The following is a 14047-nucleotide window of genomic DNA, read 5'->3' as shown; positions in this document are numbered from 1 at the left end:
CTCTTTTTTCTTTTTTTAGTTTCCATTTGGATCACTGTGGAGCTCTGCCCTGGTTTCTACAGAAGACAAGTTTCAAAGGAAGAACATTTATGACTCATGCAACAAAAGCTATTTACAGATGGCTTCTTTCAGATTATGTCAAAGTTAGGTAAATTAACGTGATAGATTTATACATGCACTTGGTTCTACCCGATACATATAGTTCATGATACAGACCATTTTGTGTTTTGAAATGAGACATTTTCTTATTCACAAGGGTATCATTCATTTAATCATTCAGTCCCCAGCACCTCCTTGGCAGAAAGGCTTTATATAGTTTTTGCATCCTTTTAAGTCTTTGAAATTTAGGTGAGTTATAAGGTATGATAGCAATATTCTATATATGGAATTTCATAATTTTATTAAAATTTAAAGCAGAATACATTATACAGTGCTATGTACTGAAATCTTTTTTTGGGTGATTTGATCAAAGCAAATTGACTGTCTGAAGTGAAAAGGTTCCCTGGGGAAGCTTTTTCCAGCTGCAAGAGGAAAACCTGCTCCTTTTCCAGAAAGTGTGGAGCCTTCTTGTGATAAGTATAGCACAAATGATGAACCTTCAAAGGCTTACTGTTTCATATATATATTCCTAGGGTAGCTAAGATGCAGTTTGTTATTCTATAAACATACAGAAGAATGGAAGAGTTATCCTTGGTAATGATTATACTGGTTAACACTTAAATGAAGCTCACCAAATGCCAGGCATAGCCCTCAGTTCTTGACATATGTTAACTCCTTTCACCTTCATGTCAGCCTTGTGATGCAGACTCTGCATGAATCCCATTTTACAGACGGTTAGACTGAGGCACGGGTTTCTCTGGTGGCTCAAATGCTAAAGAATCTGCCTGCAGTGCAGGAGACCCAGGTTTGATCCCTGGGTTGGGAAGATCTACTGGAGAAGGGCATGGCTACCCACTCCAGTATTCTCACCTAGAAAATTCCATGGACAGAGGAGCCTGACGGGCTGCAGTCCATGGGGTTGCAAAGAGTTGGACATGACTGACTAACACCTTCACTTAACTTCACTTTTCAGACTGAGGCACAGAGAGGTTAAGTAATTTACCTATGATGGTCACAGTAACAGACAAAACTAGAATTCAGATCCAATCAGTCTAGCGTCAGACTGTGTCCTTAACCCCCAACAAAGTATGTTAGCATAATTTTCCAGAGAAAACTTGTTTTACTTTCTAGACAAGCCTTTTTCATATCACAGGTGGGGAAAACTGCTGTGATTCAATGTGTGTGAATGCCTTTATCTCACAGGAGATGTTGGGGGTAGGAAAAAAGGTTGAGAAGTACTATCCTAAAGAGTACTTTGCCTTAATTTAGTGTGTGTGCTTTGCTTGAAATTATGCTTTATATACACTAAGCATTTTTCTCATAATAGCAGAGTCAAAAGATATACAAAAGGTCCAAGAGATTAGAAATAGCATAACACGTACAATATGATTTTAAGAAATATGTGGCTATGTCATCCACAGACAATATCTTTGAGTTTAAAGACTTATAAAAATCTTACCCTTAATTTTTTTGTCTTGACATCTTTCAAAATTTAGTAACATATCAGCAGACGACATGTTGTATACTGAGACAGATTTGGAAGAAAGCATGGACAAAATTGAAACCATCAATTTTCATGAAGTGAAGGAAGTTGCAGGAATCAAGTTTTGGTGTTACCACGCTGGCCATGTTCTGGGAGCTGCCATGTTCATGATTGAGATCGCAGGCGTGAAGGTACGCTCTAACTTGGAAATTTCCTGCCCGTGAGAAATCAGTGCAGGGCTTATGCCACCAAGTGGTACTGAAGAATATTACCTAAGGCTAGCAAAGTGTGCAAACACTGAAACAAGTAAAATTAAGCCGGAACTTTTGCCTTGTAAATACCATTGTTCCTACCTCTGTGTTAGTACTTTCTGTATCATGATTAAGAAGAGTACAATAAGCGTCTCAAAAAAGTAAAGAGTTCTTTCCTGATCATCATGCCCTTTTTCTCAAGATGCTGAGAGTACATCTCAAGGTTATCTTTGTGGACTAATTCTGGGATTATATTATTCCCATTAATTAGATTGAATAATTGAAACTCGAGATGGTTTATGACTGAGTTAAGTTACACATTTTGAATTAGACACAAGCAGTGCATCTACATTTCATTAAAAATGTAGGCTATTTTTCTGTTACACTTCATTTTCAAGAATTTTTGAGTGAAATATATTCAGAGTAAAATGAAGCATTCCAGAATTCTAACTCTTCTAATTTCTAACTTTCTCTTTTTCTCAGCTTTTATACACAGGTGATTTCTCAAGACAAGAAGACAGACACTTAATGGCAGCTGAAATTCCTAACATTAAACCCGATATTCTCATCATTGTAAGTATTAGTGCCCTGTATTGTAATTAGTGTATTGTAAGCAGGACTTTTTCTGGGAAAAAAATAATATGATCTCATTTTCATATCTGTGATCAGATATAAATATGTCTAGTTTTTTAGTACAGAAATTTTTTGGCCTCTCTTTGTAGTGCATCCCCACTTCCTATTAAATATATTAGCTAGTCTAATATCAGAAATGGTATGGACCTAACAGAAGCAGAAGATATAAGAAGAGGTGGCAAGAATACACAGAAGAACTGTACAAAAAAGATCTTCACGACCCAGATAATCACAATGGTGTGATCACTCACCCAGAGCCAGACATCCTGGAATGTGAAGTCAAGTGGGGCCTTAGAAAGTATCACTACGAACAAAGCTAGTGGAGGTGATGGAATTCCAGTTGAGCTATTTCAAATTCTGAAAGATGATGCTGTGAAAGTGCTGCACTCAATATGCCAGCAAATTTGGAAAACTCAGCAGTGGCCACAGGATTGGAAAAGGTCCATTTTCATTCCAATTCCTAAGAAAGGCAATCCCAAAGAATGCGCAAACTACCACACAATTGCATTCATCTCACATGCTAATAAAGTAATGCTCAAAATTTTCCAAGCCAGGCTTCAGCAATATATGAACCATGAACTTCCAGATGTTCAAGCTGGTTTTAGAAAAGGCAGAGGAACCAGAGATCAAATTGTCAACATCCGCTGGATCATTGAAAAAACAAGAGAGTTCCAGAAAAACGTCTATTTCTACTTTATTGACTACACCAAAGCCTTTGACTGTGTGGATCACAATAAACTGGAAAATTCTGAAGGAGATGGGAATACCAGACCATCTGACCCACCTCTTGAGAAATCTGTATACAGGTCAAGAAGCAACAGTTAGAACTGGACATGGAACAACAGACTGGTTCCCAATAGGAAAAGGAGTACGTCAAGGCTATATATTGTCACCCTGCTTATTTAACTTAAAAGCAGAGTACATCATGAGAAACGCTGGTCTGGAAGAAGCACAAGCTGAAATCAAGATTGCTGGGAGAAATATCAATAATCTCAGATATGCAGATGACACCACCCTTATGACAGAAAGTGAAGAAGAACTAAAGAGCCTCTTGATGAAAGTGAAAGAGGAGAGTAAAGAAGTTGTCTTAAAGCTCAACATTCAGAAAACTAGGATCATGGCATCTGGTCCCATCACTTCATGGGAAATAGATGGGGAGACAGTAGAAACAGTGGCTGACTTTATTTTGGGGGGCTCCAAAATCACTGCAGATGGTGATTGCAGCCATGAAATTAAAAGATGCTTACTCCTTGGAAGGAAAGTTATGCCCAACTTAGATAGCATATCAAAAAGCAGAGACATTACTTTGTCAACAAAGGTCTGTCTAGTCAAGGCTATGGTTTTTCCAGTGGTCATGTATGGATGTGAGAGTTGGACTGTGAAGAAAGCTGAGTGCCAAAAAACTGATGCTTTTGAACTGTGGTGTTGGAGAAGACTCTTGAGAGTCCCTTGGACTGCAAGGAGATCCAACCAGTCCATCCTAAAGGAGATCAGTCCTGGGTGTTCATTGGAAGGACTGATGTTGAAGCTGAAACTCCAGTACTTTGGCCACCTCATGCGAAGAGTTGACTCATTGGAAAAGACCCTGATGCTGAGAGGGATTGGGGGCAGGCAGAGAAGGGGACGACAGAGGATGAGATGGCTGGATGGCATCACCAACTCAATGGACATGGGTTTGAGTAAACTCCAGGTGTTGGTGATGGACAGGGAGGCCTGGCGTGCTGCGATTCATAGGGTTGCAAAGAGTCGGACATGACTGAGCAACTGAACTGAACTGAATATCAGAATGGATATTTTGTCTCTGAAATATTCTTGGTTAGGTTAATTACTCCAAATATGTAGAACATCTTAAAGGTTGTGTAGAATGGCATGGCCCCACTGTCTTTGCCGTGGTGACTGTCTTCTGGCCTCTAGCACCTGCTGACTTTATGTGTATGTCTTACCTTCCTACTAGGTTGCAATTCTCAGGAGAATAATAAAATTAACTGTACAGAAGCTTTGGTGGGGAGGGGATGACTGGTGAGGAGCAAGTTAATAAATGTGCATTGGTCCTATGGTTTATATAAGAATATTGGTGGAAAAAAAAAAAATATTGGTGGAAGTGCTGTCTGTTTCCCCCTCACCACCCACAGCATCCCCCAGCTACGCAGGCGTGAGGGACTGGTGTATGTTGCTGTCCATGTGCAGTGTATTGTCAGTGAACTCAGTTTGACTTAACTCATGGTATATTCAGGATGTAAACTGACCTTAAATTAAGGGAAGTTGGTTTTTTTTTTTTAATTATCAGGAGAAAAAGTTATTTTCATGGTATCTGGTACTGTAGAGCAGTATGTCTCAAATTTTAATGTGTTTATGAATCATCTGGTAATGCTATAGAAATACAGATTCTGACTGTGGCTGGGCTGGGGCTGTGGTACTTCCGATAAGCTCTTGGGGGGCGGCCAGTGCTGAAAGAAGCATCCTAAAATTATCTTGAGCAGGGAAGGTACATTTTTGAACTATTTCCTGATTTTTTTCCTTAGCCAGACCTGAATTCTAACATTTTTATTCACTCTTCTTTCCAATTAGTGTTTTAACAGCATATGTTCAAGTAAATGGCATATTAATAGAGACATAGGTCACTTTTGCTTCTACGTTTCATTGATATTTACCTTTTGTATTCTTTGAGACTCACCAGCCTTGGTCTCACCCTTCTCACGTGTTGTTTAGGAATCTACTTACGGGACCCATATCCATGAGAAGCGCGAGGAGCGAGAGGCAAGGTTCTGTAACACCGTCCATGATATTGTGAACAGAGGGGGCCGGGGCCTCATTCCCGTCTTTGCTCTCGGACGGGCGCAGGAGCTCCTCTTGATTTTAGGTACGCCTTTTCCTGTTTATTCGGGAGATTCTCAGAATCCTACAGTGCCGTTAGATTAAGGTCACTGCGTGTCCTTGGATAGGTCACTACCCTCTGGGCTTTGATTTCTATATTTAAAACGAGGGAATTGGCGCTAGTAAGAGCCCAGAGACACAGTGACTGTCTACCAGTGCTGCCGGGAATAAAATGGTGAACAGGCAGCATCTTAAAAATACCCTGCCCTTGGACCCAGCAGTTCAACCTCTGGGAAATAAATACATCGAAAATTCTGTGAGTAAGAGATTTCATAATTCTAAATATTTCTAAGGAAATATTATGTCAATAAATATCACACTCTAGGAAAAAAATCATGTTTCAGATGAGTTAATACGTATTTTTACATAATATATTAAGTGGACCAAAAAAGTAGGGTTCAAAACTGTGGACTCTGACCCTGGTTAGGTACAAAATACAGAAATGACTGGAAAGATATCCAGATACTAATTCTGGATAGTGAGAAAGTGGATGATTTCTTTTTCCTGCTTTTCTCCATTTTCCAAATACTTTAATGAGTATGTATAACTTTTTGTAATAAGAGGAACAGTGGGTGTCACTTTTTGCATATATTTATATTTAGCAACCCTTTTTAACATTCTGTGATTCTTTTCTGGGGAATGCATTCTTCTTTAAGAATAACTGGTAAGTGCTTTATACATATATGGCTTCAACGTGAAGAACTAGAAATGATCTTGAGCTGTCACTCTCAGTTCTTCCATCTGTATGATGATAGGGATAAATGGAATCCCTGTTACACTGAAAAGGGCAATAAGGGGAAAGACTAAATGACCTCAGATCAAAAGCAAATCTCTGAGAGAAACAGCGCTTCCCAGGTGGTGCTACTGGTAAATAAAGAACCCACCTGCCAATGCAGGAGGCAGAAGAGACGTGGGTTCAGTCCATAGGTTGGGAAGATCCTCTGGAGGAGGGCATGGCAACCCACTCCAGTATTCTTGCCTGGAGAATCCCATGGACAAAGGAGCCTGGTGGGCCGTATTCTCCAAGAGGTCGAAAAGAGTTGGACACAACTGAAGGACTTAGTAGAAGCTAAATTTTCTAAAGCCTAAGCCAGTCCTTTTTCTCTTGGTTCTCCTTTCCTACTGCATGTCACATTTGTCCTTACAAAAGTCTTAAAATGAAAAGTCTCCATAGCAAAGTAATGAGAGGAGTAGAAGAAATGAAGATGTAAAACCAGGTTGTCACCATCATCTGGTTGCCAGATTTAGTAAATAAAAATACAGGACACCAGTTAAATTTTAATTTCAAATAAATAATATGTTTGATATAGCAAATATTTCAGACAAAATATTTTTAGTATAATAATATCATTTAATGTTATTATACTAAAAATCTTTTATTTGTCTGAAATGAAAGTTTAATTGAGCATTTGCTGTTTTTGTCTGACAACCCTACTATTAAGTATATTGTGATTCCTTTTATGAACGAAGACTGCTCTATGCCCTTGTTCCTTGTCCCTTAAATTCTCCCTGTACTGTTCTGTAATAGAGAGGATGACCTTGCCAACCACTGGTTTCAGATCTCACCCATGATCTAACCATATGACTCTGGGCAAGTTATTCATCTTTTTTTTTAACCCTTAAAATTTTCTCATAAAAGTACACACAAAAAATAGCAGGCTGTGATGTGATCTTGGGATATAGTATACTTTGGAAGGTATTTGAGAAATCATAAGAGTATATATGAAAGCATCGACACCGTTAAAAATTCTAAATCGTATCTAAAAGAATATGAAGTTAAACCAGAGGGCAAAGCAAGAAATGTAACACACGTGACAGGAAAAGTCCCAGTCCTTACATAGAGTTTTCACTTATAAATCAAGTTAAAAAAAAATTGCCACAGTTTTCAGCCTTTTTTAGCCTCAGCTTCCTAATATATATAGACCTAGAGATGATCATACTAAGTGAAGTAAGTCAGACAGAGAAAGGTAAATATCATATGTTATCTCTTATATGTGGAATCTATAATATGATACAAATGAACTTATTTCCAAAACAGAAACAGACTCAGAGACAGAAGACTTAAAGTTACTAAAGGGAGAAGGGTGGGGCAGGGGGGATAATTAGGACCTTTGGGACCAGCAGGTACAAACTACTGTGTATAAAATAGATAAACAGCAAGGCTTTACTGTGTCACACAGGGGAACCGCGTTGAGTATCTTGTGATAAACTAGAGTGGAAAAGAATCTGTGTAACTGAATCACTTTGCCATACACCAGAAACTAACACAACGTTTTTAATTAACTATGAAAGTGTAGTGAAAGTTAAGTCGCTCAGTCGCGTCCGACTCTTAGCGACCCCATGGACTGCAGCCTAACAGGCTCCTCCATCCATGGGATTTTCCAGGCAAGAATACAGGAGTGGGTTGCCATTGCTTTCTCCAGTTAACTATACTGTCATTTAAAAAAAGAAGGAAAGAAGTTCTGGTTTTTTAAGCTTGAGTTAGGACCAGTTTTAGAAAATTTTTAATTTACTTAATTTTTCTTAACCTCTTAATAATTTTGTGCCTTATTTCTTTTCTGAATTTTTTAAAAAACTGCTTGTGTGTATCATTTATTATTTGAGCTATTTACCCCACATTAAGGGGAGAAGGAAATGGCAACCCACTCCATTATTCTTGCCTGGAGAATCCCATGGACAGTGAAGCCTGGCAGACTACAGTCCATGGGGTCGCAAGAGTTGGACACAACTTAGCAACTAAACCACCACCTCACATTAAAAATAAAATGCGTTTCTTGTAAAATCTTTCTAGATGAGTACTGGCAGAATCACCCAGAGCTCCATGATATTCCAATATACTACGCATCGTCTTTGGCCAAGAAGTGTATGGCAGTGTACCAGACATATGTGAACGCCATGAATGACAAAATCCGCAAACAGATCAACATCAATAATCCCTTTGTTTTCAAACATATTAGTAACCTGAAGGTGAGTGCTTGTGGAAGAAAGAAGGACGAATAACACTCAAGTAAGTCATTAGCAGTGGGAGATGCCCCGCATTGATCCTCTGGTTGACTCCATGCTGAAGTCTTACCATTTCCTGAAGCAGGCATCACTTTTCTGAGGGATGTCAAAAACTTAGCAGCTGACATTCCTTTTTGCTTAAACATATAAATATTGCCATTTGTTCCAAGCTCTACATGTTCTCAATATTTACTATTGCTAAATAACTTGGATTTCTCTTCCATAGAAATAAAAGGCCCTGATGAGAAAAATATCTGCTGTAAATTTTTTCTGTTCCTACTCAAACCTAATCATCTTTTTGATTAGCACTGCAGATTCCATATGTGAAAATTTTCATGTTTATTTTTCTGGAGTATTCAGTAAAACCTAATTTCCTTTCATTTAAATAAAAAGTTTCATTTGAGCTAATACTCTAATCATAATAACATAATACCCTAAATAATTCAAGTTATAAGTGGTCTTACAATTATTAATAGGTTCTGTTCGCAAAGTATTTTTTAGGTTAATTGCTTAGGAATTAGATCCATGTTTTCCCTAGAAACACTGTTAAACTTAGATTTCCAGGCCAACTCAGAATACTGATGAAGAGTGCAAAGCCATTGTGAATCTTTGGGGAAATTCTTTCAGAGTTCTGTCTTGGATAGATAGAAACCCATTTGACTCTTCCTTCCATTTGACTGCCTGTCTGCGAGGCACCAAAAATGGTCCTAATGGTTTTTTAGCTCCCTACAGAAGGTTTTGAAGGTCAGTGTGAACTAATGGCTTTTTATCATTTTGTTTTCCTTTCATTCTCAGCCTAAATAAACTGTTCAGGGACTTAAAATGTTTGCTAGTTTTGTCAAGGCCCTTCCGATCACGTGATTAACCTTTTTACATCACTTTTTGGTGTTCTTTACAAATAAGGAATGCTTTATCTTAACATGCTGTTATCATTTCCTTTCCTCTCTCAGAGCATGGATCATTTTGATGACATTGGTCCCAGCGTGGTCATGGCCTCCCCAGGCATGATGCAAAGTGGCTTATCCAGAGAGCTCTTTGAAAGCTGGTGTACTGATAAGAGGAACGGCGTCATCATAGCCGGCTACTGTGTAGAAGGCACACTTGCCAAGGTCAGTCAGAGCCTGAGACCGCTGGGCACTTCCTAATCAAGGCTGCAGAGGTGGCGCTGTCCTCCCAGGTTTCTCCATTGAAGTAGTTTTTTAAATGACATAGGTCTTGATTTTTTAAAATGAGGATGGCAGTAGGCAGCTGGAGCTGATCTTAAGGTTGACGAATGAGATCCAGGTGATGGATAAGCATGTGAAAGCTAGAGAAGTGCTCATCTAGTTACAGTAAAAAAAAAAATGTGGAAGGGAATCTATCTGAGACAAACACATGGATATCCTCATCTGGTAAAGAAAAGGCTTATTAGCAAGTGTTCTCTTGAAAAGTTGGACAATGTGTTTGGGTTGAGTGCCCACCTTCCTCTTAATATAAAATGTTTGAGGGCTTCTCTAGTGGTTCAGTGGTAAAGAATCTGCCTGCCAGTGCAGGAGACAGCGGTTTGATTCCTGATCCGGGAGAATCCTACATGCCACAGAGCAATACGCCCATGCGCCACAGCTATTGGGCCTATGCTATAGAGCCAGGAGCCACGACGACTGAGCCCACGTGCCCTAGAGCCTATGCTCTGCAACTAGAATATTCCCTGCTCCCCGCAACTGGAGAAAAGCCCATGCAGCAGCAAAGACCCAGCACAGCCAAAGATGAATAATAAATTTTTTTTAAATGGTTGATATTAACTGTGAGAGATGTAGACACTGATGTGCAAAGCTTGAGAGGCAGGTTCTGAACATTCCTGCATCACATTCTCTTATTGATAACTTCTGTTTTATTTTTTAAATACATTATGATTCCCAGCTCTGATCATTTTTAATACTTTACCTTATTCTGCTAGTCACTTAGTGTTGGCTGTGTATCTAACGTAGATTTCAGAGTAGAAATACTTCGGTCTTTTATACAGATCTCTCACCCGGAAAGGGACTTTCCAGGGCAGCTGGTTGGGGATACAAGTGTGCTTTTCCAACCACAAGTTAAAATTCTCCCTTATAGGACTCCAAATACACTGAATTTTTGTTAATCTGCTTATTTTCCAGATTAAACATTTGCTTGATTGAGAAAATAAGTATTTGGTATTGACTGAATCAATAGTATTAGGATGCTCTTTGTGCTAAAGGTCCTAAATTAGCATGAGTTTATGGCTAGGTGAAAAAGTAGAAAACATACCTTTTGTTTTCTAATTAGAGAGTTTATGTGTTGTGTTTACTTTTCTTTGTTTATAACAGCATATCATGTCTGAACCGGAAGAAATCACTACCATGTCCGGGCAGAAGTTACCTCTGAAAATGTCTGTTGATTACATCTCTTTCTCTGCGCACACAGATTACCAGCAAACCAGTGAATTTATTCGTGCTTTGAAGCCGCCTCATGTGGTTAGTGTATGCATTTGATTTTAGCATTAAAGGCTCAGGAAGAGGCTGGCCCAGCAGCAGCTGGTCCTGAGAGCAGCCCCACCCTGACAGTAGTGCTCTCGTCACAGGCCTCTCGTGCCCTTAGATCTGACCTTCACCACTTCCCTTTGAGTTAGGCAAGCTGTGCACTTTCATTTTCTCCATTTTACGTGGGATCTCTGGCTCATATCTACCAACTCGGCTTCCTTTCTATTATTTTTCTGCTGTCTCCCCAGTAACTTAAGAGCACTGACCTCGCAGTGTGACTGCTTTGAATCCCGTCTCCATCCCTTACTTGCCCTGTAGCCCTGGGCAAGTGACTTAACCTTTCCTTAGCTCATCTATAAGTGGGGATAGTACCACCTCTTAAAGTTCTTATGAAAACTAAATGAGAATATATATTTAAAGCATGTAACACGGTGCCTGGCATATAGGAAATGCCTGTTAATGTGAAGAGAGGAGAGAGGCAAGCCATCATAGTAAGAGTTAATGATGTAGTTAGATATGAAATACATTGCACAGCTCCTTAAGTTTTATGTAATTTTGATGGTAACAGTTATATTTTGGTGGGGCTGGAGGGAGTTAAACTAAAAAAAAGTTTCTTACCTTAGAGGAGCACTTACAGAATGTAAGATGAAAGATGAGGAAATGTATGAAGTACCCTCTCTGAGTGTAGCATGTATCAAAACTCCATTCCTTTTTATGGTTTGAATAATATTCCATTGCACGTATATACTGTGTTCTGTTTATTCATCTGTTGATGGACACTTGGGTTTTTTCCACCTTTTATAATTAGTGTTTACATTTCCACTATTGTAAATAATGCTGCCATGAACACTGGCATTTAAGTATCTGTTTGAGTCCTTTTTCTCAGTCCTTTTGGGTATATACCGAGGAGTGGAATTGCTGGATCATGGGCTAATTCTATGTTTAACTTTTGAGGAATCACCAAGCTGTTTTCCACAGCAGTTATACCATTTTACATTCCCACGGCAATGCACAAGGGTTCCAGTTCTCCATATTCTTGTCAGCTTGTTATTTTCCTTTTTAGAATCATTACCATGCTAATAAGGGCGAAGCAGCATCTCTGTGTAGTTTTGATTTTCGTTTCCCTGGTGCCTAAGGATGCTGAGCATTTTGTGTCCCATGTTGTTCCTTTTTTAGTTCTTTCTAGCAAATAGTCCTGACGGTTACTGCTGCCCCTTCATGAGCAGATTCTCTGGTGGAAAAAGTCCCTCTCCTGCTTGGCTTTGTATTAGTTGAGTGTAGGCCCTCGGTGGGTGTCTACCAATGTGTGTGGTTTACAGACACTCTCCCAGGTTTAACGCCATGGCGGGAAAGCCGTGTTGCACTTTCTCTCTGGAGTCGCCCCCTCGTCCTCAGTCCCGGGTGCTGCTCTCCAGAGCCTCGCTCTGCTGTCGGTTTAAATCCCTGCGTTGGATTTGATGCTTACCCTCCTCCAGTAGCCGAGTCAGCAAAGTCTGCCCACACAATAAAATAATAATAGTGCCAGTGGCAGCAGTAAACAACAGCTAGCATTTATTGACTGTTTACTATGTGCCAAGCACTGTGCTAGTGTTTTAGATATATCAACTTGCTTACTCCTCACAACCAGCAATGGCTCTGTAGACAGGGCAACGAGATGTTAAATCATTTGCCCAGTTACACAGCTAGTAAGTGGCAATGCCAGGATTTGTGGTACAGCAGCCTGGCCCTAGAGCTGGGGCTCATCATCTCCAGGCCATATGCCTCTGCCTGTAGTGACACTGGGCAGGCTTCCGTTAGCCCCGGCAAGACATCATCTACCAGGAGTCTATAGGTTAGAAATGATCTGTCTTGGGGCTTTCCTGGTGATCCAGTGGCTAAGACGCTACACCCGCAATGCAGAGCGCCTGGGTTCGATCACTGGTCAAGGAACTAGATCCCACATGCCACAACTAAGACCCAGCGCAGCCAAATAAATATTTTAAAAAAGAACAACATTAGGAAAAAAAGAATGATCTGTCTTGTAAAATATAGTTTATGAAAGTCAATTAGAAAGACTGTTAGCTAATGCAGTACTTGTAAATACCTCTCTGAAACATCATTTCATTTGGTTGTGAAATGTTTTATATGGCATTACTTTAAGAAACAGAAGAAAGCATCAGAAGTTATTTTTTTCCATAAAAAGCTTCTTTTGAGAGTCTTATGTTAAGAAACCTGAAGAAAACTCTGTGTGTGTTCTGAGACAGTAGGAGTAGCAGTAGTTGCATGCAAGAACCATGTACATTTTAAGTGGGAGAGACTACCGAAGTCACCTTGTCCACCCCCTTTCTAGAAAAAGTCAGCTTCCATAAAGTTGTGTATCTTGCTAATGGCAAATACTGGAATGGAAAAGAGATTTCTTTACTCCCTCTTGAAATAAGCCAAATAGAATGAAAACCTCATACATGTTTGATTGACTGGGGATCCTTAAATGTAGTAAAGTTTAATGACTTCAAGTATATCTCCATTTCATATAATAACTAATTCAGATAAAGGCCAGCATTAACCTGAACTAAGGATGCTTCCCTATGCTCTTTTAAAATTTATGCTTTGTAGATTTTAGTTCATGGAGAACAGAATGAAATGGCCAGATTGAAAGCAGCCCTGATTCGAGAATATGAAGATAATGATGAAGTTCACATAGAGGTTCATAATCCTCGGAATACAGAAGCAGTGACCTTGAACTTCAGGGGAGAAAAACTAGCCAAGGTAAGAAGTTATGGTTTTTAATCCTATTCATCCCTAATAGTTCATAATCCCTTTAGGGAAATGTATATTAAGAAAACCCAACTCTTAATTGAATTAAAATAATGTGCTCAACAATGATTTCTGTCTACTCAGTATATTAATACTATAAGACTTTATCCTTGTGTTTTTAGGATTTTTCTATTTCCACTAGTATGTTTTTTCATATGGAAAATTTTCAAATAAATTAGATTTTGAGTTTCATAGCTTTTAATCCACATTCCCAACTTACTTTTCATACCTATATCAGACAGTAAACAAATGTTCATTACTGTTTTGTTTTTTCCACTACTGTTTTTTACTACATCCAATACAGTATTCTGTCTACCTCCTGGCATTCTCCCTAAGAAACTGAAGATAGGCCCATGTCTAAACATAATGTCTGTGGATACGATGGAATTTATAAAAATTTGTCATTTCAAGAGTTAATCATTTTGATGAAATGT

General features: G+C 39.1%; 1 protein-coding gene across 1 annotated transcript in view; it reads left to right on the top strand.

The window, feature by feature from the left end:
* The window catches only part of CPSF3 (cleavage and polyadenylation specific factor 3), a 34686-nt gene that overhangs the window by 7150 nt on the left and 13489 nt on the right, over positions 1-14047 (top strand). The window contains exons 4-11 of the mRNA XM_020912039.2: positions 20-148; positions 1596-1773; positions 2317-2406; positions 5176-5326; positions 8132-8307; positions 9294-9452; positions 10668-10814; positions 13413-13565. Of these exons, the coding sequence (XP_020767698.1) occupies positions 20-148; positions 1596-1773; positions 2317-2406; positions 5176-5326; positions 8132-8307; positions 9294-9452; positions 10668-10814; positions 13413-13565 (1183 nt within the window). The remainder of the gene's footprint in view (positions 1-19; positions 149-1595; positions 1774-2316; positions 2407-5175; positions 5327-8131; positions 8308-9293; positions 9453-10667; positions 10815-13412; positions 13566-14047) is intronic.

This window comes from Odocoileus virginianus, chromosome 2 (genome assembly GCF_023699985.2).
Source record: "Odocoileus virginianus isolate 20LAN1187 ecotype Illinois chromosome 2, Ovbor_1.2, whole genome shotgun sequence".
Lineage (NCBI taxonomy): Eukaryota > Metazoa > Chordata > Mammalia > Artiodactyla > Cervidae > Odocoileus > Odocoileus virginianus.
This window is presented reverse-complemented; position numbering and strand designations above follow the sequence as displayed.